The sequence below is a fragment of the Lithobates pipiens genome, unplaced genomic scaffold (assembly GCF_037356315.1).
Source record: "Lithobates pipiens isolate NorthernLeopardFrog02 unplaced genomic scaffold, aLitPip1_a1.2 Scaffold_1, whole genome shotgun sequence".
NCBI lineage: Eukaryota > Metazoa > Chordata > Amphibia > Anura > Ranidae > Lithobates > Lithobates pipiens.
In genome coordinates this window covers 113,054,252-113,076,359 of record NW_027507685.1, presented here as the reverse complement: position 1 = coordinate 113,076,359, position 22,108 = coordinate 113,054,252, and the positions used below count along the sequence as shown (strand labels likewise).

General features: G+C 48.0%; 1 protein-coding gene across 1 annotated transcript in view; it reads right to left on the bottom strand.

The window, feature by feature from the left end:
- Positions 1-20,539, bottom strand: part of LOC143964997 (phosphatidylinositol 3,4,5-trisphosphate 5-phosphatase 2B-like) — a 131,115-nt gene extending 110,576 nt beyond the window's left edge. Inside the window, exon 1 of the mRNA XM_077474339.1 lies at positions 20,379-20,539. Within this exon, the coding sequence (XP_077330465.1) occupies positions 20,379-20,476 (98 nt within the window). The 5' untranslated portion in view covers positions 20,477-20,539. The remainder of the gene's footprint in view (positions 1-20,378) is intronic.
- Between the last annotated feature and the right edge of the window lie 1,569 nt (positions 20,540-22,108).

Below are 22,108 nucleotides of genomic sequence, written 5' to 3'. Positions count from 1 at the left end.
GCTCAATATGTCCAGCTGCCGAAAATAAGGACAAGCGTATCCCATGGCCACGTGCTGATGACGATGCACCACGTCCACGACCAGCACTGTTGTCTCTAGACACAGAGCCTGCTTGCCCTCTTTTATTGGCTCGTGACTGTCTGCCTCTCCTTGTTGGCCTTCCAGACATAGTAATAGCCTGCAGGGAGATGGGAAAAACAGCAACTGGGTAGTGTATATTGTGCTGGAGGCACACAACACCCACTAACTCCTGCACATGCCTGTATGATAGAACACCAGCAATAAAGGGTAGATACAGGTGTATACTGTGCTGGAGGCACACAACACCCACTAACTACTGCAGATGCCTGTATGAGAGAACACCAGCAATAACGGGGAGATACAGGTGTATGCTGTGCTGGAGGCACACAACACCCACTAACTCCTGCAGATGTCTTTATTATAGAACACCAGAAATAAAGGGTAGATACAGGTGTATACTGTGCTGGAGGCACACAACACCCACTAACTACTGCAGATGCCTGTATGAGAGAACACCAGCAATAAAGGTAGATACAGGTGTATACTGCGCTGGAGGCACACAACACCCACTATCTCCTGCAGACGCTGGAACACACTACACGGCCTTATATAGTGTGGGGTGTGTACTAAACCCCCTGAGCTGTAATTGGCCACAGGTTATAAACCTCTGCTAAAAAAAGGGAGCCAGAATGGACTTAAAACACTTGTAGAATTCAGCTGTCAACCCATCTGGCCCAGGCGATCTTTTGGTAGCCAGCTTCTCTATAGCATGTACTACCTCATCCATTGAAATTGGTTCTGTCAAATCCATCAAAGACAACGTACCATTTTGCAATCCTGGAGTAGAATGCAGAAAGCTTTCCATCTTGTCTTCCTAGAAGGTCTGCGTAATATGATCTGAAGATCTCCAGGATCCCTGATCTGGACTTCACTAGGGAACCCGTACTATCCCTCAGGCCTATGACCGTCTTAACTGCTATGCCTTACTTACAGTTCTGATAAGGATCAGGCGAGTGATATTTTCCATAATCCCTCTCCAGAACCAAGGAGGCATGCCGGTCGTATTGACACTTTCTAAGAAGAAACTTCACCTCAGAGATCTCCCCTGGATCTCCTCTATATGAGACAAGACGATCAAGCTTCCTCCGCAAATGCTGGTAGGCAATGTACATACCAAGCTGCTCCTTCTTGCTTATGGCCTTGAAAAGTCCAATCGCCCTTTGTTTCACAAGTTCCCACCACTCTGACTTACTGCTGCAAAAGTCCAGAATAGAAACCTGTGCTTGAAAAAAGTACTCAAAGGATTGTCTTACCTCTACATCTTCCAGGAGAGCCAAATTCAGTTTCCAGGTACCCCTTCCTCTGGGTGGAGTGTCCGAGTCACAGACAGTATACAGTGGTCAGAGAACTCCACCGCCCTCAACTCAGGAGCCGAGAAAGCAGAGTTTTCCTTTTTTTAAAAACCTATCTATCCTTCTCTGGCTATTCCCTCTCTGAAATGTGAATCCCGTGCTGCCAGGGCAGTGCTTAATATGCACATCTACCAGGCCTGCTTGTCTCACCATATCTCTAAGAAAAACGCTATAGTAACCCAGCCTGTCCATGGAGCCTCTCCTGTCTTCAGACCTAATTATGGTGTTAAACTCACCTCCAAAGACAACCTGCTGGGACGTAAAAAGGAAGGGCTTGATCTCTGAGGAGGCATTTCCTGCTCCATTTTGACTGCGGTCCATAGAAATTAATCAGGCGCAGGTCCTGCCCTCTAACAGAGACGTCCAAGACCATGCATCTCCCAATCTCTACTTCAATTACCCACCGGCACGTTACCATATCAGTTTTAAAAAGGACCACAACTCCGCTGCAGGGCTCAGCTGCAAGAGACCAAAAGGAGGGACCGCATCTCCACTCGCTTTTTGCTAGTTGGACATCGGCCAAAGTATTGAGCCAGGTCTCTTGCAAAAATAAAATCTCTGCATCAAACTCGCTGAGCAAAAATAAGGCAATATCACAAGCTCTTGCAGATTTAATTCTGGTGACATTAATGGTCGCCACGTTTATCGGAGTGGGAACTGCCATCAGGATGATTGGGGTAGTTGTTTCTTAACCTTTGCCACACTCTCATCACCAGAAACAGCTCTCTTCAGACTATTTGACTCCCCCTCACCCATGGATGATAAAGAGAAGGATATATCAGACATATCATCACCTGACAAAACTGAAAAGGTGTTGCCAAGAAGAACCCCTCCTGGGTCCGACTCTGAGGAAGAAATTACCACTTTATTTGTCTTCCACTTCTTCTTTTTCTTCCTCCTAGACTTCTCCCACCCCTCATCATCCGAATCCCCCTCAACAGAGGGTGAGACATGGGATATGGACAACCTTCCATTAGCCCCACCCCATATTCCCCTGACCACGTTTGCGCTGCTGAGGGACAGGGACTGGAGGCTGAGTGGGAAGATCAGCTAAACCTGCCCCCCAGCAGCTTCTGCTAGTCTGGAGGGACAGACTCAGGGACCACATCACTAGGGGGAACAAAATCTGAAACAACAGATGGAACAGACACAGTAGGGACAGACTCAGGGACCACATTACCAGGGGAAACAGAATCCGAAACAACAGATGGAACAAACACAGAAGGGACAGACTCAGGGACCACATTACCAGGGGAAACAGAATCCGAAACAACAGATGGAACAGACACAGAAGGGACAGACTCAGGGACCACATTACTAGGGGAAACAGAATCCGAAACAGATATAACAGATGCGGGGGGGCAACAACAGTTTCAGCGGCCTCATCCTCCTTATCTAGCCTCTGCAGCTCAGCCTCCATTCCTGGCAAGTTATGTAATGCCTCCGGGGACTGACTATAAGGATGACCGAGCCTTTGGCACAAATTGCACCGAATTTCGGTACAATCCTTAGCCAAATGGTCCAGATCCTGGCATAGTGAACACGTCTTACGGGTACAGGTAGATGCAAAATGGCCTTTTTCACCACATTTATTACAGACTTTAGGCTGACCCTGGTAGAATATTGTCAGCCGATCCCTCCCCAGAAAGGCTGAACAGGGCAGATGTTGAACTACATTTCCCAGCATCCCCAATTTTAGTGACACTGTCCAGGCCCCTGTCCATCCAGAACCTTCCGCAGTGGAGTGAGGACCTCAACATATCGGCGTAGCCATTCTATCAAATCAGCCTCTGGTATGGATGCGTTGTGCACCAGGATCGTCACCGATTTTATCAGAGGCTGCCTGGAAATCACCTTTGGCACTAAACCACTCCACTGCGGAAGGCCCTGGCACCTCCTATATTGCTGCCGGAATAAATCCTGACTCTCAGGCTTTATAAAGGACAAATCAAATTCATAACTCCCCACTGGGCAAATCAAAGCAAATATATCCGAAACTTTAAACCCCATTTCCAAAACCAGCTCAGCCACCCCTTACTGGTGGGGTCCCCTCAACCTCCCACTTCAACTGAACCACATTCCTCCTCCTGTACCCATTAACCATCCCACCACCAAATCTCCCCAAATCGTGACCACTAATATTTACAAAATTCCCCCACCCTCCTTGGTGCGACTCCCCAAAACTGATGCATAACTCCCCATATTCTTCCCAGCAAAAGAGGCATTTGTGTGTTTTGAACCATCTGACATATTTCTAGCAGATATCGATTGTGCAGACCAAATCTGTACAATCAATGAGTCTTTCCTCTGAGCAGAGAGAGAAATGTAATTTTTATTTTTCCCAGCAGTATTAACCCCTTCACCACCACCCACCACATTCATTGTTTTATCATTACTGTCATTCTTAATACTTGCTGGCATATTCACATGTCCTGCAGTCTTCCCAACAGTGTGCGTTCCCATTGCTGTGCTGGTGGAATCTTCAGCTGGCCTGTTCTCTTCCATCGGGACAGAACTTTCTGCAGAGGATAGTGCAGGCTGGACTGGCACATCCATGGCTTCCACTGCACATGGTGCAGTATGCTGATCCCTTCCCCCACCAGCATAAATCCGCTCTGCTGGAACACAGGGAAGCTCAGATGAGGCAATCTCATTGCAGGTGTCAGCCATACTGTGTGAAACACACGCAGCAAACTTGGTAGTGGAACTACAGGTCTAAGCAAGTGCAGGAGTAGTAACATCCATGTTCAGGGTGTTTGGTACAGGTTCATCTTCATTCCCAGGGTGATTTTTCTGCACATCCTCAGGGACCTCTGATGGATTATCAGAAATGGAAAACTTGTCTTCTCTCAGGTGTGACTTCATCTGCTGGATGAAGGTCAGGGTGCCATGCTCACTCTCAACCCCCTGGTTGGTTGCCGCCGGCGATTCCAAGGCCTTACATGGGGGAAGAGGTGCAGAGGCAGATGGACCTGGGTCATCCATTTCCTGAGGCTGATCCACGGAACATGCTGAGGACTGGCTGACAAATCTCCTCTTATTGTCAAATTTTTCTTTAAATGCACCACTTTTTCCTTTTAGTTTTTCCAACAATAAAGTTTGCTGCTTTACCTTTTCCTCCAAATCTTGTAACTCAGGGTTCATAGCTGTGCGATTTTTACTCCAGGCCTGGAAGTATTTGGCTTTGAAGTTTTTATGCTTAGCTTTCAAAACGTTAAGTTTCTCCTCTGCTCTTTGAATCGCCTTAAAGCGATTGGCAACCTTCTGGCGGAAGACACTGGCATCCACACCAGGGCCCGGACCCATAGTCAGATCCTCCACCTCCTCCTCACTGGGCCCCGTGTCATCAGGGGGATCCCTCCCAGGGCCTCCCCCCAGAATCAGGCATTATTCCTGGGCAGAGCTAGCAGGCAAGGCCTAGGCTTGAAAAAAGGGTGGTTCTCACAGAGAGCTCTTTGGGTGTGTCCTCCTCCTCCTTTCCACTGATCACCAATGTAAGGAACATTCTTCCCACTGATCATCAATGTAAGGAACATTCTTCTCACTGATCATCAATGTAAGGAACATTCTTCTCACTGATCACCAATGTAAGGAACATTCTTCCCACTGATTAAGGGACATTCTTCCCACTGATCACCAATGTAAGGAGCATTCTTCTCACTGATCACCAATGTAAGGAACATTCTTCCCACTGATCACCAATGTAAGGGACATTCTTCTCACTGATCACCAATGTAAGGGACATTCCTCCCACTGATCACCAATGTAAGGGACATTCTTCCCACTGATCTCCAATGTAAGGAACATACTTCTCACTGATCACCAATGTAAGGAACATTCTCCCCACTAATCACCAATGTAAGGAACATTCTTCTTACTGATCACCAATGTAAGGAACATTCCTCTCACTGATCACCAATGTAAGGAACATTCTTCTCACTGATCACCAATGTAAGGAACATTATTCCCACTGATCACCAATGTAAGGAACGTTTTTCTCACTGATCACCAATGTAAGGGACATTCTTCCCACTGATCACCACACTGATGTATGATGAGTTGTAGATATGGTAATTTTTAGTAGAGGTTCCCAGAAAACAGAGTTATTTCAAGGGTTCCTCTGTGTTGGAAAGGTTGAGAAAGGTTGTTCTATAGGAAGCTTTTTTAGGAGATTAAATGGAAAATACATTGTCACAAACTATTCTTTACAATGTAAATGAGAACCCCCCCCCCCTCCCCCCCGGCTGGGTTTGTGTTATTGCAGCTTCCCTGCATGCTAAGTTCATGTTATTGCAGCTTCCCTGTAGGCTAGGCTCATGTTTTTGCAGCTTCCTTGCATGCTAAGTTCATGTTATTGCAGCTTCCCTGCAGGCTGGGTTCATGTTATTGCAGCTTCCCTGCAGGCTGGGTTCATGTTATTGCAGCTTCCCTGCAGGCTGGGTTCATGTTATTGCAGCTTCCCTGCAGGCTAGGTTCACATATTTGCAGCTAGGTTCATGTATCTGCAGGCTGGGTTCATGTTATTGCAGCTTCCCTGCAGGCAAGGTTCATGTATTTGCAGCTTCCCTGCAGGCTGGGTTCATGTTATTGCAGCTTCCCTGCAGGCTAGGTTCATGTATGCAGGCTAGGTTCATGATATTGCATCCCTGCAGGCTGGGTTCATGTTATTGCAACTTCATGTTATTGGGCAGGTAGGCTAGGTTCATGTTATTGCTTCCCTGCAGGCTGGGTTCATGTTATTGCAGCTTCCCTGCAGGCTAGGTTCATGTATTTGCAGCTTCCCTGCAGGCTAGGCTCATGTTATTGCAGCTTCCCTGCAGGCTAGGTTCATGTTATTGCAGCTTCCCTGCAGGCTAGGCTTGTGTTATTGCAGCTTCCCTGCAGGCTAGGTTCGTGTAATTGCAGCTTCCCTGCAGGCTAGGTTCATGATATTGAAGCTTCCCTGCAGACTAGGCTCGTGTTATTGCAACTTTCTTGCAGGCTAGGCTTGTGTTATTGCAGCTTCCCTGCATGATAAGTTCATGTTATTGCAGCTTCCCTGCAGGCTGGGTTCATGTTATTGCAGCTTCCCTGCAGGCTAGGTTCATGTTATTGCAGCTTCCCTGCAGGCTAGGCTCGTCTTATTGCAGCTTCCCTGCAGGCTAGGTTCATGTTATTGCAGCTTCCTTGCAGGCTAGGCTCATGTTATTGCAGCTTCCTTGCAGGCTGGGTTCATGTTATTGCATCTTCCTTGGAGGCTAGGCTCTTGTTATTGCAGTTTCCCTGCAGGCTGGGTTCATGTTATTGCAGCTTCCCTGCAGGCTAGGCTTGTGTTATTGCAGCTTCCCTGCAGGCTGGGTTCATGTTATTGCAGCTTCCTTGCAGGCTAAGCTTGTGTTATTGCAGCTTCCTTGCAGGCTAGGCTTGTTTTATTGCAGCTTCCCTGCATGGTAGGTTCATGTTATTGCAGCTTCCCTGCAGGCTAGGTTCATGTTATTGCAGCTTCCCTGCAGGCTAGGTTCATGTAATTGCAGCTTCCCTGCGGGCTAGGCTCATGTTATTGCAGCTGCCCTGCTGGCTGAGTTCATGTTATTGCAGCTTCCCTGTAGGCTAGGCTCATGTATTTGCAGCTTCCTTGCAGGCTAGGTTCATGTTATTGCAGCTTCCCTGTAGGCTTAGTTCAAGTTATTGCAGCTTCTCTGCAGGCTAGGTTCATGTTATTGCAGCTTCCCTGCAGGCTAGTTTCATGTTATTGCAGCTTCCCTGCAGGCTAGGCTCGTGTTATTGCAGCTTCCTTGCATGCTAGGCTTGTGTTATTGCAGCTTCCTTGCATGGTAGGTTCATGTTATTGCAGCTTCCTTGCAGGCTGGGTTCATGTTATTGCAGCTTCCCTGCAGGCTAAGTTTGTGTATTTGCAGCTTCCTTGCGGGCTAGGCTCATGTTATTGCAGCTTTCCTGTAGGCTAGGCTCATGAATTTGCAGCTTCCTTGCAGGCTAGGTTCATGTTATTGCAGCTTCCCTGCAGGCTTAGTTCAAGTTATTGCAGCTTCTCTGCAGGCTAGGTTCATGTTATTACAGCTTCCCTGCAGGCTAGGCTCGTGTTATTGCAGGTTCCCTGCAGGCTAGGCTCGTGTTATTGCAGCTTCCCGGCAGGCTAGGTTCATGTTATTGCAGCTTCCTTGCAGGCTAGGCTCATGTTATTGCAGCTTCCTTGCAGGCTGGGTTCATGTTATTGCATCTTCCTTGGAGGCTAGGCTCTTGTTATTGCAGTTTCCCTGCAGGCTGGGTTCATGTTATTGCAGCTTCCCTGCAGGGTAGGATCATGTTATTGCAGCTTCCCTGTAGACTGGGTTCATGTTATTGCAGCTTCCTTGCAGGCTAGGCTTGTGTTATTGCAGCTTCCCTGCAGGCTGGGTTCATGTTATTGCAGCTTCCTTGCAGGCTAAGCTTGTGTTATTGCAGCTTCCTTGCAGGCTAGGCTTGTTTTATTGCAGCTTCCCTGCATGGTAGGTTCACGTTATTGCAGCTTCCCTGCAGGCTAGGTTCATGTTATTGCAGCTTCCCTGCAGGCTAGGTTCATGTAATTGCAGCTTCCCTGCGGGCTAGGCTCATGTTATTGCAGCTTCCCTGCTGGCTGAGTTCATGTTATTGCAGCTTCCCTGTAGGCTAGGCTCATGTATTTGCAGCTTCCTTGCAGGCTAGGTTCATGTTATTGCAGCTTCCCTGTAGGCTTAGTTCAAGTTATTGCAGCTTCTCTGCAGGCTAGGTTCATGTTATTGCAGCTTCCCTGCAGGCTAGTTTCATGTTATTGCAGCTTCCCTGCAGGCTAGGCTCGTGTTATTGCAGCTTCCTTGCATGCTAGGCTTGTGTTATTGCAGCTTCCTTGCATGGTAGGTTCATGTTATTGCAGCTTCCCTGCAGGCTAAGTTTGTGTATTTGCAGCTTCCTTGCGGGCTAGGCTCATGTTATTGCAGCTTCCCTGCTGGCTGGGTTCATGTTATTGCAGCTTTCCTGTAGGCTAGGCTCATGTATTTGCAGCTTCCTTGCAGGCTAGGTTCATGTTATTACAGCTTCCCTGCAGGCTTAGTTCAAGTTATTGCAGCTTCTCTGCAGGCTAGGTTCATGTTATTGCAGCTTCCCTGCAGGCTAGGCTCGTGTTATTGCAGGTTCCCTGCAGGCTAGGTTCATGTTATTGCAGCTTCCTTGCAGGCTAGGCTCATGTTATTGCAGCTTCCTTGCAGGCTGGGTTCATGTTATTGCAGCTTCCTTGGAGGCTAGGCTCTTGTTATTGCAGTTTCCCTGCAGGCTGGGTTCATGTTATTGCAGCTTCCCTGCAGGGTAGGTTCATGTTATTGCAGCTTCCCTGTAGGCTGGGTTCATGTTATTGCAGCTTCCTTGCAGGTTAAGCTTGTGTTATTGCAGCTTCCCTGCAGGCTGGGTTCATGTTATTGCAGCTTCCTTGCAGGTTAAGCTTGTGTTATTGCAGCTTCCTTGCAGGCTAGGCTTGTGTTATTGCAGCTTCCCTATAGGCTGCGTTCATGTTTTTGCAGCTTCCTTGCAGGCTAGGCTTGTGTTATTGCAGCTTCCCTGCAGGCTAGGCTCATGTTATTGCAGCTTCCTTGCAGGCTGGGTTCATGTACTTGCAGCTTCCCTGCAGGCTGGGTTCATGTTATTGCAGCTTCCTTGCCGGCTGGGTTCATGTTATTGCAGCTTCCTTGCAGGCTAGGCTCATGTTATTGCAGCCTCCCTGCAGGCTGGGTTTATGTTTTTGCAGCTTCCCTGCAGGCTAGGTTCATGTATTTGCAGCTTCCCTGCAGGCTAGGCTCATGTATTTGCAGCTTCCCTGCAGGCTGGGCTTGTGTTATTGCAGCTTCCCTGCATGGTAGGTTCATGTTATTGCAGCTTCCCTGCTGGCTAGGTTCATGTTATTGCAGCTTCCCTGCAGGCTAGGTTCATGTTATTGCAGCTTCCCTGCAGGCTTGGTTCAAGTTATTACAGCTTCTCTGCATGCTGGGTTCATGTTATTGCAGCTTCCGTGCATGCTAGGTTCATGTATTTGCAGCTTCCTTGCAGGCTGGGTTCATGTTATTGCATCTTCCTTGGAGGCTAGGCTCTTGTTATTGCAGTTTCCCTGCAGGCTGGGTTCATGTTATTGCAGCTTCCCTGCAGGGTAGGATCATGTTATTGCAGCTTCCCTGTAGACTGGGTTCATGTTATTGCAGCTTCCTTGCAGGCTAGGCTTGTGTTATTGCAGCTTCCCTGCAGGCTGGGTTCATGTTATTGCAGCTTCCTTGCAGGCTAGGCTTGTTTTATTGCAGCTTCCCTGCATGGTAGGTTCATGTTATTGCAGCTTCCCTGCAGGCTAGGTTCATGTTATTGCAGCTTCCCTGCAGGCTAGGTTCATGTAATTGCAGCTTCCCTGCGGGCTAGGCTCATGTTATTGCAGCTTCCCTGCTGGCTGAGTTCATGTTATTGCAGCTTCCCTGTAGGCTAGGCTCATGTATTTGCAGCTTCCTTGCAGGCTAGGTTCATGTTATTGCAGCTTCCCTGTAGGCTTAGTTCAAGTTATTGCAGCTTCTCTGCAGGCTAGGTTCATGTTATTGCAGCTTCCCTGCAGGCTAGTTTCATGTTATTGCAGCTTCCCTGCAGGCTAGGCTCGTGTTATTGCAGCTTCCTTGCATGCTAGGCTTGTGTTATTGCAGCTTCCTTGCATGGTAGGTTCATGTTATTGCAGCTTCCTTGCAGGCTGGGTTCATGTTATTGCAGCTTCCCTGCAGGCTAAGTTTGTGTATTTGCAGCTTCCTTGCGGGCTAGGCTCATGTTATTGCAGCTTCCCTGCTGGCTGGGTTCATGTTATTGCAGCTTTCCTGTAGGCTAGGCTCATGTATTTGCAGCTTCCTTGCAGGCTAGGTTCATGTTATTGCAGCTTCCCTGCAGGCTTAGTTCAAGTTATTGCAGCTTCTCTGCAGGCTAGGTTCATGTTATTGCAGCTTCCCTGCAGGCTAGGCTCGTGTTATTGCAGGTTCCCTGCAGGCTAGGTTCATGTTATTGCAGCTTCCCTGCAGGCTTAGTTCAAGTTATTGCAGCTTCTCTGCAGGCTAGGTTCATGTTATTGCAGCTTCCCTGCAGGCTAGGCTCGTGTTATTGCAGGTTCCCTGCAGGCTAGGTTCATGTTATTGCAGCTTCCTTGCAGGCTAGGCTCATGTTATTGCAGCTTCCTTGCAGGCTGGGTTCATGTTATTGCAGCTTCCTTGGAGGCTAGGCTCTTGTTATTGCAGTTTCCCTGCAGGCTGGGTTCATGTTATTGCAGCTTCCCTGCAGGGTAGGTTCATGTTATTGCAGCTTCCCTGTAGGCTGGGTTCATGTTATTGCAGCTTCCTTGCAGGCTAGGCTTGTGTTATTGCAGCTTCCCTGCAGGCTGGGTTCATGTTATTGCAGCTTCCTTGCAGGTTAAGCTTGTGTTATTGCAGCTTCCTTACAGGCTAGGCTTGTGTTATTGCAGCTTCCCTATAGGCTGGGTTCATGTTATTGCAGCTTCCATGCAGGCTAGGCTTGTGTTATTGCAGCTTCCCTGCAGGCTAGGCTCATGTTATTGCAGCTTCCTTGCAGGCTGGGTTCATGTACTTGCAGCTTCCCTGCAGGCTAGGCTCATGTTATTGCAGCCTCCCTGCAGGCTGGGTTTATGTTTTTGCAGCTTCCCTGCAGGCTAGGTTCATGTATTTGCAGCTTCCCTGCAGGCTAGGCTCATGTATTTGCAGCTTCCCTGCAGGCTAGGCTTGTTTTATTGCAGCTTCCCTGCATGGTAGGTTCATGTTATTGCAGCTTCCCTGCAGGCTAGGTTCATGTTATTGCAGCTTCCCTGCAGGCTAGGTTCATGTAATTGCAGCTTCCCTGCGGGCTAGGCTCATGTTATTGCAGCTTCCCTGCTGGCTGAGTTCATGTTATTGCAGCTTCCCTGTAGGCTAGGCTCATGTATTTGCAGCTTCCTTGCAGGCTAGGTTCATGTTATTGCAGCTTCCCTGTAGGCTTAGTTCAAGTTATTGCAGCTTCTCTGCAGGCTAGGTTCATGTTATTACAGCTTCCCTGCAGGCTAGGCTCGTGTTATTGCAGGTTCCCTGCAGGCTAGGCTCGTGTTATTGCAGCTTCCCGGCAGGCTAGGTTCATGTTATTGCAGCTTCCTTGCAGGCTAGGCTCATGTTATTGCAGCTTCCTTGCAGGCTGGGTTCATGTTATTGCATCTTCCTTGGAGGCTAGGCTCTTGTTATTGCAGTTTCCCTGCAGGCTGGGTTCATGTTATTGCAGCTTCCCTGCAGGGTAGGATCATGTTATTGCAGCTTCCCTGTAGACTGGGTTCATGTTATTGCAGCTTCCTTGCAGGCTAGGCTTGTGTTATTGCAGCTTCCCTGCAGGCTGGGTTCATGTTATTGCAGCTTCCTTGCAGGCTAAGCTTGTGTTATTGCAGCTTCCTTGCAGGCTAGGCTTGTTTTATTGCAGCTTCCCTGCATGGTAGGTTCACGTTATTGCAGCTTCCCTGCAGGCTAGGTTCATGTTATTGCAGCTTCCCTGCAGGCTAGGTTCATGTAATTGCAGCTTCCCTGCGGGCTAGGCTCATGTTATTGCAGCTTCCCTGCTGGCTGAGTTCATGTTATTGCAGCTTCCCTGTAGGCTAGGCTCATGTATTTGCAGCTTCCTTGCAGGCTAGGTTCATGTTATTGCAGCTTCCCTGTAGGCTTAGTTCAAGTTATTGCAGCTTCTCTGCAGGCTAGGTTCATGTTATTGCAGCTTCCCTGCAGGCTAGTTTCATGTTATTGCAGCTTCCCTGCAGGCTAGGCTCGTGTTATTGCAGCTTCCTTGCATGCTAGGCTTGTGTTATTGCAGCTTCCTTGCATGGTAGGTTCATGTTATTGCAGCTTCCCTGCAGGCTAAGTTTGTGTATTTGCAGCTTCCTTGCGGGCTAGGCTCATGTTATTGCAGCTTCCCTGCTGGCTGGGTTCACGTTATTGCAGCTTTCCTGTAGGCTAGGCTCATGTATTTGCAGCTTCCTTGCAGGCTAGGTTCATGTTATTACAGCTTCCCTGCAGGCTTAGTTCAAGTTATTGCAGCTTCTCTGCAGGCTAGGTTCATGTTATTGCAGCTTCCCTGCAGGCTAGGCTCGTGTTATTGCAGGTTCCCTGCAGGCTAGGTTCATGTTATTGCAGCTTCCTTGCAGGCTAGGCTCATGTTATTGCAGCTTCCTTGCAGGCTGGGTTCATGTTATTGCAGCTTCCTTGGAGGCTAGGCTCTTGTTATTGCAGTTTCCCTGCAGGCTGGGTTCATGTTATTGCAGCTTCCCTGCAGGGTAGGTTCATGTTATTGCAGCTTCCCTGTAGGCTGGGTTCATGTTATTGCAGCTTCCTTGCAGGTTAAGCTTGTGTTATTGCAGCTTCCCTGCAGGCTGGGTTCATGTTATTGCAGCTTCCTTGCAGGTTAAGCTTGTGTTATTGCAGCTTCCTTGCAGGCTAGGCTTGTGTTATTGCAGCTTCCCTATAGGCTGCGTTCATGTTATTGCAGCTTCCTTGCAGGCTAGGCTTGTGTTATTGCAGCTTCCCTGCAGGCTAGGCTCATGTTATTGCAGCTTCCTTGCAGGCTGGGTTCATGTACTTGCAGCTTCCCTGCAGGCTGGGTTCATGTTATGGCAGCTTCCTTGCCGGCTGGGTTCATGTTATTGCAGCTTCCTTGCAGGCTAGGCTCATGTTATTGCAGCCTCCCTGCAGGCTGGGTTTATGTTTTTGCAGCTTCCCTGCAGGCTAGGTTCATGTATTTGCAGCTTCCCTGCAGGCTAGGCTCATGTATTTGCAGCTTCCCTGCAGGCTGGGCTTGTGTTATTGCAGCTTCCCTGCATGGTAGGTTCATGTTATTGCAGCTTCCCTGCTGGCTAGGTTCATGTTATTGCAGCTTCCCTGCAGGCTAGGTTCATGTTATTGCAGCTTCCCTGCAGGCTTGGTTCAAGTTATTACAGCTTCTCTGCATGCTGGGTTCATGTTATTGCAGCTTCCGTGCATGCTAGGTTCATGTATTTGCAGCTTCCTTGCAGGCTGGGTTCATGTTATTGCATCTTCCTTGGAGGCTAGGCTCTTGTTATTGCAGTTTCCCTGCAGGCTGGGTTCATGTTATTGCAGCTTCCCTGCAGGGTAGGATCATGTTATTGCAGCTTCCCTGTAGACTGGGTTCATGTTATTGCAGCTTCCTTGCAGGCTAGGCTTGTGTTATTGCAGCTTCCCTGCAGGCTGGGTTCATGTTATTGCAGCTTCCTTGCAGGCTAGGCTTGTTTTATTGCAGCTTCCCTGCATGGTAGGTTCATGTTATTGCAGCTTCCCTGCAGGCTAGGTTCATGTTATTGCAGCTTCCCTGCAGGCTAGGTTCATGTAATTGCAGCTTCCCTGCGGGCTAGGCTCATGTTATTGCAGCTTCCCTGCTGGCTGAGTTCATGTTATTGCAGCTTCCCTGTAGGCTAGGCTCATGTATTTGCAGCTTCCTTGCAGGCTAGGTTCATGTTATTGCAGCTTCCCTGTAGGCTTAGTTCAAGTTATTGCAGCTTCTCTGCAGGCTAGGTTCATGTTATTGCAGCTTCCCTGCAGGCTAGTTTCATGTTATTGCAGCTTCCCTGCAGGCTAGGCTCGTGTTATTGCAGCTTCCTTGCATGCTAGGCTTGTGTTATTGCAGCTTCCTTGCATGGTAGGTTCATGTTATTGCAGCTTCCTTGCAGGCTGGGTTCATGTTATTGCAGCTTCCCTGCAGGCTAAGTTTGTGTATTTGCAGCTTCCTTGCGGGCTAGGCTCATGTTATTGCAGCTTCCCTGCTGGCTGGGTTCATGTTATTGCAGCTTTCCTGTAGGCTAGGCTCATGTATTTGCAGCTTCCTTGCAGGCTAGGTTCATGTTATTGCAGCTTCCCTGCAGGCTTAGTTCAAGTTATTGCAGCTTCTCTGCAGGCTAGGTTCATGTTATTGCAGCTTCCCTGCAGGCTAGGCTCGTGTTATTGCAGGTTCCCTGCAGGCTAGGTTCATGTTATTGCAGCTTCCCTGCAGGCTTAGTTCAAGTTATTGCAGCTTCTCTGCAGGCTAGGTTCATGTTATTGCAGCTTCCCTGCAGGCTAGGCTCGTGTTATTGCAGCTTCCTTGCAGGCTAGGCTCATGTTATTGCAGCTTCCTTGCAGGCTGGGTTCATGTTATTGCAGCTTCCTTGGAGGCTAGGCTCTTGTTATTGCAGTTTCCCTGCAGGCTGGGTTCATGTTATTGCAGCTTCCCTGCAGGGTAGGTTCATGTTATTGCAGCTTCCCTGTAGGCTGGGTTCATGTTATTGCAGCTTCCTTGCAGGCTAGGCTTGTGTTATTGCAGCTTCCCTGCAGGCTGGGTTCATGTTATTGCAGCTTCCTTGCAGGTTAAGCTTGTGTTATTGCAGCTTCCTTACAGGCTAGGCTTGTGTTATTGCAGCTTCCCTATAGGCTGGGTTCATGTTATTGCAGCTTCCATGCAGGCTAGGCTTGTGTTATTGCAGCTTCCCTGCAGGCTAGGCTCATGTTATTGCAGCTTCCTTGCAGGCTGGGTTCATGTACTTGCAGCTTCCCTGCAGGCTAGGCTCATGTTATTGCAGCCTCCCTGCAGGCTGGGTTTATGTTTTTGCAGCTTCCCTGCAGGCTAGGTTCATGTATTTGCAGCTTCCCTGCAGGCTAGGCTCATGTATTTGCAGCTTCCCTGCAGGCTAGGCTTGTTTTATTGCAGCTTCCCTGCATGGTAGGTTCATGTTATTGCAGCTTCCCTGCAGGCTAGGTTCATGTTATTGCAGCTTCCCTGCAGGCTAGGTTCATGTAATTGCAGCTTCCCTGCGGGCTAGGCTCATGTTATTGCAGCTTCCCTGCTGGCTGAGTTCATGTTATTGCAGCTTCCCTGTAGGCTAGGCTCATGTATTTGCAGCTTCCTTGCAGGCTAGGTTCATGTTATTGCAGCTTCCCTGTAGGCTTAGTTCAAGTTATTGCAGCTTCTCTGCAGGCTAGGTTCATGTTATTGCAGCTTCCCTGCAGGCTAGTTTCATGTTATTGCAGCTTCCCTGCAGGCTAGGCTCGTGTTATTGCAGCTTCCTTGCATGCTAGGCTTGTGTTATTGCAGCTTCCTTGCATGGTAGGTTCATGTTATTGCAGCTTCCTTGCAGGCTGGGTTCATGTTATTGCAGCTTCCCTGCAGGCTAAGTTTGTGTATTTGCAGCTTCCTTGCAGGCTAGGCTCATGTTATTGCAGCTTCCCTGCTGGCTGGGTTCATGTTATTGCAGCTTTCCTGTAGGCTAGGCTCATGTATTTGCAGCTTCCTTGCAGGCTAGGTTCATGTTATTGCAGCTTCCCTGCAGGCTTAGTTCAAGTTATTGCAGCTTCTCTGCAGGCTAGGTTCATGTTATTGCAGCTTCCCTGCAGGCTAGGCTCGTGTTATTGCAGGTTCCCTGCAGGCTAGGTTCATGTTATTGCAGCTTCCTTGCAGGCTAGGCTCATGTTATTGCAGCTTCCTTGCAGGCTGGGTTCATGTTATTGCAGCTTCCTTGGAGGCTAGGCTCTTGTTATTGCAGTTTCCCTGCAGGCTGGGTTCATGTTATTGCAGCTTCCCTGCAGGGTAGGTTCATGTTATTGCAGCTTCCCTGTAGGCTGGGTTCATGTTATTGCAGCTTCCTTGCAGGCTAGGCTTGTGTTATTGCAGCTTCCCTGCAGGCTGGGTTCATGTTATTGCAGCTTCCTTGCAGGTTAAGCTTGTGTTATTGCAGCTTCCTTGCAGGCTAGGCTTGTGTTATTGCAGCTTCCCTATAGGCTGGGTTCATGTTATTGCAGCTTCCATGCAGGCTAGGCTTGTGTTATTGCAGCTTCCCTGCAGGCTAGGCTCATGTTATTGCAGCTTCCTTGCAGGCTGGGTTCATGTACTTGCAGCTTCCCTGCAGGCTAGGCTCATGTTATTGCAGCCTCCCTGCAGGCTGGGTTTATGTTTTTGCAGCTTCCCTGCAAGCTAGGTTCATGTATTTGCAGCTTCCCTGCAGGCTAGGCTCATGTATTTGCAGCTTCCCTGCAGGCTAGGCTCATGTTATTGCAGCTTCCCTGCAGGCTGGGTTCATGGTATTGCAGCTTCCCTGCAGGCTAGGTTCATGTATTTGCAGCTTTCCTGCAGGCTAGGCTCATGTTATTGCAGCTTCCCTGCAGGGTAGGATCATGTTATTGCAGCTTCCCTGCAGGGTAGGATCATGTTATTGCAGCTTCCCTGTAGACTGGGTTCATGTTATTGCAGCTTCCTTGCAGGCTAGGCTTGTGTTATTGCAGCTTCCCTGCAGGCTGGGTTCATGTTATTGCAGCTTCCTTGCAGGCTAAGCTTGTGTTATTGCAGCTTCCTTGCAGGCTGGGTTCATGGTATTGCAGCTTCCCTGCAGGCTAGGTTCATGTATTTGCAGCTTTCCGGCAGGCTAGGCTCATGTTATTGCAGCTTCCTTGCAGGCTGGGCTTGTGTTATTGCAGCTTCCCTGCATGGTAGGTTCATGTTATTGCAGCTTCCCTGCAGGCTAGGTTCATGTTATTGCAGCTTCCCTGCAGGCTAGGTTCATGTTATTGCAGCTTCCCTGCAGGCTTGGTTCAAGTTATTGCAGCTTCTCTGCATGCTGGGTTCATGTTATTGCAGCTTCCCTGCATGCTAGGTTCATGTATTTGCAGCTTCCCTGCAGGCTGGGTTCATGTTATTGTAGCTTCCCTGCAGGCTAGGTTCATGTATTTGCAGCTTCCCTGCAGGTTAGGCTCATGTTATTGCAGCTTCCCTGGAGGCTAGGTTCCTGTTATTGCAGCTTCCCTGCAGGCTAGGCTTGTGTTATTGCAGCTTCCCTGCATGGTAGGTTCATGTTATTGCAGCTTCCCTGCAGGCTAGGTTCATGTTATTGCAGCTTCCCTGCAGGCTAGGTTCATGTTAATGCAGCTTCTCTGCAGGCTTAGTTCAAGTTATTGCAGCTTCTCTGCAGGCTAGGTTCATGTTATTGCAGCTTCCCTGCAGGCTAGGCTCATGTTATTGCAGCTTCCCTGCAGGCTAGGTTCATGTTATTGCAGCTTCCCTGCAGGCTAAGTACATGTTATTGCAGCTTCCCTGCAGGCTAGGTTCATGTTATTGCAGCTTCCTTGCAGGCTGGGTTCATGTATTTGCAGCTTGCCTGCAGGCTGTGTTCATGTTATTGCAGCTTCCTTACAAGCTAGGCTCTTATTATTGCAGCTTTCCTGCAGGCTGGGTTCATGTTATTGCAGCTTCCCTGCAGGCTAGGTTCATGTATTTGCAGCTTTCCTGCAGGCTGGGTTCATGTTATTTCAGCTTCCCTGCAGGCTGGGCTCAGCTTCCCTGCAGGCTGGGTTCATGTTACTGACATGTAAAATAATGATAAAGTATTCAAAAAGCAACCGATATAAAACAATGTATGCAAATATGTGAAGAAAGATATATATATGGCCCTGCAGATCCGCTCTGTGCGCTTCAGGCTTTAATCATTAATATAAGGCGCCATAAAGGGCACTTGAGGCATGCTGAATTGGCTTCTCGGTCAGTATTATGGTATTTTAGCATGTTTTAAAGAGATACTCTAACCTTGCACATGCCGGGCACAGTGACCATGTCTCTTCTTCGGGTCCCCTGACCCCCCTTTTTACTCGGGTTGGCAGGACAGCTCCTTCTCCTGACTCTACTTTTCTTCTTTTATCATTCAGTGTTTGTGACGATGACCTGCGCGTTCCGCTATGGGCGGGATGACATGGAGCTCATCGGTCTGAGCTTCAGGAAGGACATCTATGTGCAGTCATGCCAAGTGCACCCACCACTGCCGGGGGAGAAGAAGGCGCTTACTCCGCTCCAGGAGAAGCTGAAGGCCAAGCTTGGAGCCAATGCCTTCCCCTTCAGCTTCAATGTGAGGAGACTTTGTATGTCGGGGGGGGGGGGACGTTTGTTATGGATGTCGGGATCTTATTTATTTCTTTATTTTCCAGATGGCAACAAACCTGCCCTGTTCTGTGACCCTACAACCCGGACCTGAAGATTCTGGGAAGGTACATCATATCATTGTAATAGGAGGATCTCCAATGACTGTCAGCTCGATCTACAGACAGCCTACAGTGGGTGGGGTCTGCTGGGCCCCTCCCACTGCTCTGCTTTGTCTCCCTGTACAGGGCGACAGGTCTGGTCTCCTCCCCCTTCCTGTAGCATTCTATAGAGGGTGGAGACTGCTGGGCCCCTCCCACAGCTCTGCTCTCTCTCTCCCTATGCAGGGTGACTGGTCTTGTCTCCACCCCCTCCTGTAGTTTTCTGTAGTGGGTGGAGCCTGCTAGGCCCCTCCCACAGCTCCGCTCTCTGCACAGGCTATGTACAGCCCAGTGATGATGTCACTGTCACTTTTACAAGGTCATATCTGGGTTTAAATATATATTTTTAGTTAGTGAATTTATATCCTTTATGTCTACCGAGAAAACGTTTTTGGTGGCCGGAGTTCAGCTTTAAGTGTACCGCCCCCTTTCCCTGATCACTAATCAATACTAGGTCAGTGTGGGTAGATATCAGAACTCTGTATCGGGGAAGTTCCAGCATCTTCCGTGTTCACCGGTTCCGGTGACTTGTGCACACAGAGAGCGACAACAGGTCACACAGCGCGGCCAATAAACCGTCGTGGCCAATAAACGTGTTTGCTGTCCTGGTCTGCGAGGCTGTAAAAGACGCCTGATAGATTTTATATTGGGATTTCAATAAGGATGACAAAGGCGGCTTCTGCATACCGAACAAACGCGATCCGTCCTCACAGGAACTTCGCTCTCATTGGCAGCCCGGCAACAACCGCTACGGAAATCCGGTCACAGAACACACAATCATCTTACTCTTATCCTATAAAGGCCAACTCTCCCCATTTCAGAAGAAATGTTTAAATAATTCAGTGGGCAAAAAAAAAATGGAGCTCCTACTGCAATATTCACCTCGAATCCGGGGCTGTCCCCCGCAGACTTCATTCAATCGACTTCCTCTGAGCCAAGTCCAACCTGATGACTGAGTGCTCCCAGACAGCAGAGGAAAGGACCGCCTCCTCCGCCTTCCCCAGCCTGTGATTGGACAGTAAAGGGGAAGCAGCAGACTGATGAGCTCATCTCTCTACTCTCTCCTTCTATTATTCATGCTTCTCAGGAAAGGACCGCCTCTTCCCCCTTCCCCAGCCTGTGATTGGACAGTAAAGGGGAAGCAGCAGACTGAGGAGCTCATCTCTCTGCTCTCTTCTCCTATTATTCATCCTTCTCAGGAAAGAACCGCCTCTTCCCCCTTCCCCAGTCTGTGATTGGACAGTAAAGGGGAAGCAGCAGACTGATGAGCTCATCTCTCTACTCTCTCACTTGCTCGAATGAACTCTGACCTTCTCTATTGCAGGCCTGCGGAGTGGATTTCGAGGTGAAAGGTTTCTGGGGAGATGATGTAGAAGAAAAAGTTTCAAAAAAGTAAGAAAACACACTAAGATATGAGACCGCACATAATCCTGCAAAGGCTCATTGTAAACGTCAGAAAGGAAGCTGAGCAAAATTCCCCTGTATTTGTTCTAATAGATTCATTCATGTACCATCAGCGCCACCTAGTGGCCAAAATATGCCATATTTTCTGTTTGAGGTCATTCAGTATTGCATTTTGGCCACCTCTAGCTAGATGGAGCCGACAATACAGGAATGAATTAGAACAAATTTTGGGAAATTTGGATCAGCTTATACAAATGCTTCTGACATTTGTGCAACAAATGTATAAATAGGACTTGATGTGTTATATTCAGGAGTATATATATATATATATATATATATATATATTTCTTTTTTTCAATATTGTATTTAATTATTGCACAGTTACTCTTTTCAGTCAGCAGATGGCCTGTGTGAGCCCGGTGTAATAATATTATGAATATGTTTTATATGTCACCGTTGGGTTACTTTGTGTTGTTCTTCCCCAGGAATGTGGCACGCCTCATTATTAGAAAGGTCCAGTACGCCCCAGAGACCGCCGGAGCCGCCCCACATGCCGAGATCACCAAGCAGTTCATGATGTCAGACAAGCCGCTGCAACTGGAGGCGTCCCTAAACAAGGAGGTGACATAGTTAAATAGTTAGTCAGGTTGAAAAAAGACACAAGTCCATCCAGTTCAACCACAAAAAAAAAAAAAAATATATATATATATATATATATATATATCATACCAGCCCATATACCCAATTCTATACCCACAGTTGATCCAGAGGAAGGCAAAAAACCCCAGCAGAGCATGATCCAATTTGCTAAAGCAGGGGGAAAAAATTCCTTCCTGATCCCCCAAGAGGCAATCGGATTTCCCCGGATCAACTTTACCTATAAATGTTAGTACCCAGTTATATTATGTACACTTAGAAAATAATCCAGGCTTTCTTAAAGCAATCCACTGAGCTGGCCATAACCACCTCTGCAGGGAGTCTATTCCACATTTTCACAGCTCTTACTGTGAAGAAACCTTTCTGTATTTAGAGATGAAATCTCTTTTCCTCTAGACGTAAAGAGTGCCCCCTTGTCCTCTTTGTTGACTGTAAAGTGAATAACTCAACACCAAGTTCCCTATATGGACCCCTTATATATTTGTACATGTTGATCATATCCCCCCTTAATCTCCTCTTATCAAGAGTGTATAAATTCAATTCCTCTAATCTTTCCTCATAGCTGAGCTCCTCCATGCCTCTTATCAGTTTGGTTGCCCTTCTCTGCACTTTCTCCAGTTCACCGATATCCTTTTTGAGAACTGGTGCCCAAAACTGAACGGCATATTCCAGATGAGGTCTTACTAATGATTTGAACAGGGGCAAAATGATATCTCTCTCTCTGGAGTACATACCTCTCTTAATACAGGAAAGGACTTTGCTCGCTTTGGAAACCGCAGCTTGGCATTGCATGCTATTATTGAGCTTATGATCTACCAAAACCCCCAGATCCTTCTTCACTATGGATTCCCCCAGTTGTACTCCCCCTAGCGTGTATGATGCATGCATATTCTTAGCCCCCAAGTGCATAACTTTACATTTCTCAACAATAAACCTCATCTGCCACATAGTCGCCCAATTAGACAGAGCATTGAGGTTGGCTTGTAAATTAGAGACATCGTGTAAAGACGTTACTGCACTGCATAGCTTGGTGTCATCTGCAAAGACGGAAATGTTACTTTTGATCCCAGACCGTCTATGTGGTCTTTTATTAATCCCTCCAGTATCTTCCCAGCTATAGAAGTTAAACTAACGGGTCTCTAATTACTTGGTAAAGACTTTGTTCCCTTTTTAAATATAGGCACCACATTGACCCTGCGCCAATCCAGTGGTACTATTCCTGTCATTAATGAGTCCCTAAAAATTAGATACAATGGCTTTGAAATTGCAGAGCTCAATTCTTTCATTGCAATAGATTTTTTATTAAGTTTAAACAAGGAAACATGTATATACTTATACATATTGAGATACAACAGGTCAGGTTACAACAACAAATAGCGGGTACAAAAGACCTTGTGTATAAAACATGAGGAAATATGCATGAAGAAAAGTATCACACTACATCACACAACCAGGTCCGTGATCTCGGAGCCGCGTGAACCGCCAGGGCGCCCAGCCAATTTCTCTTGATGGGGGGGAGGCCCTCCC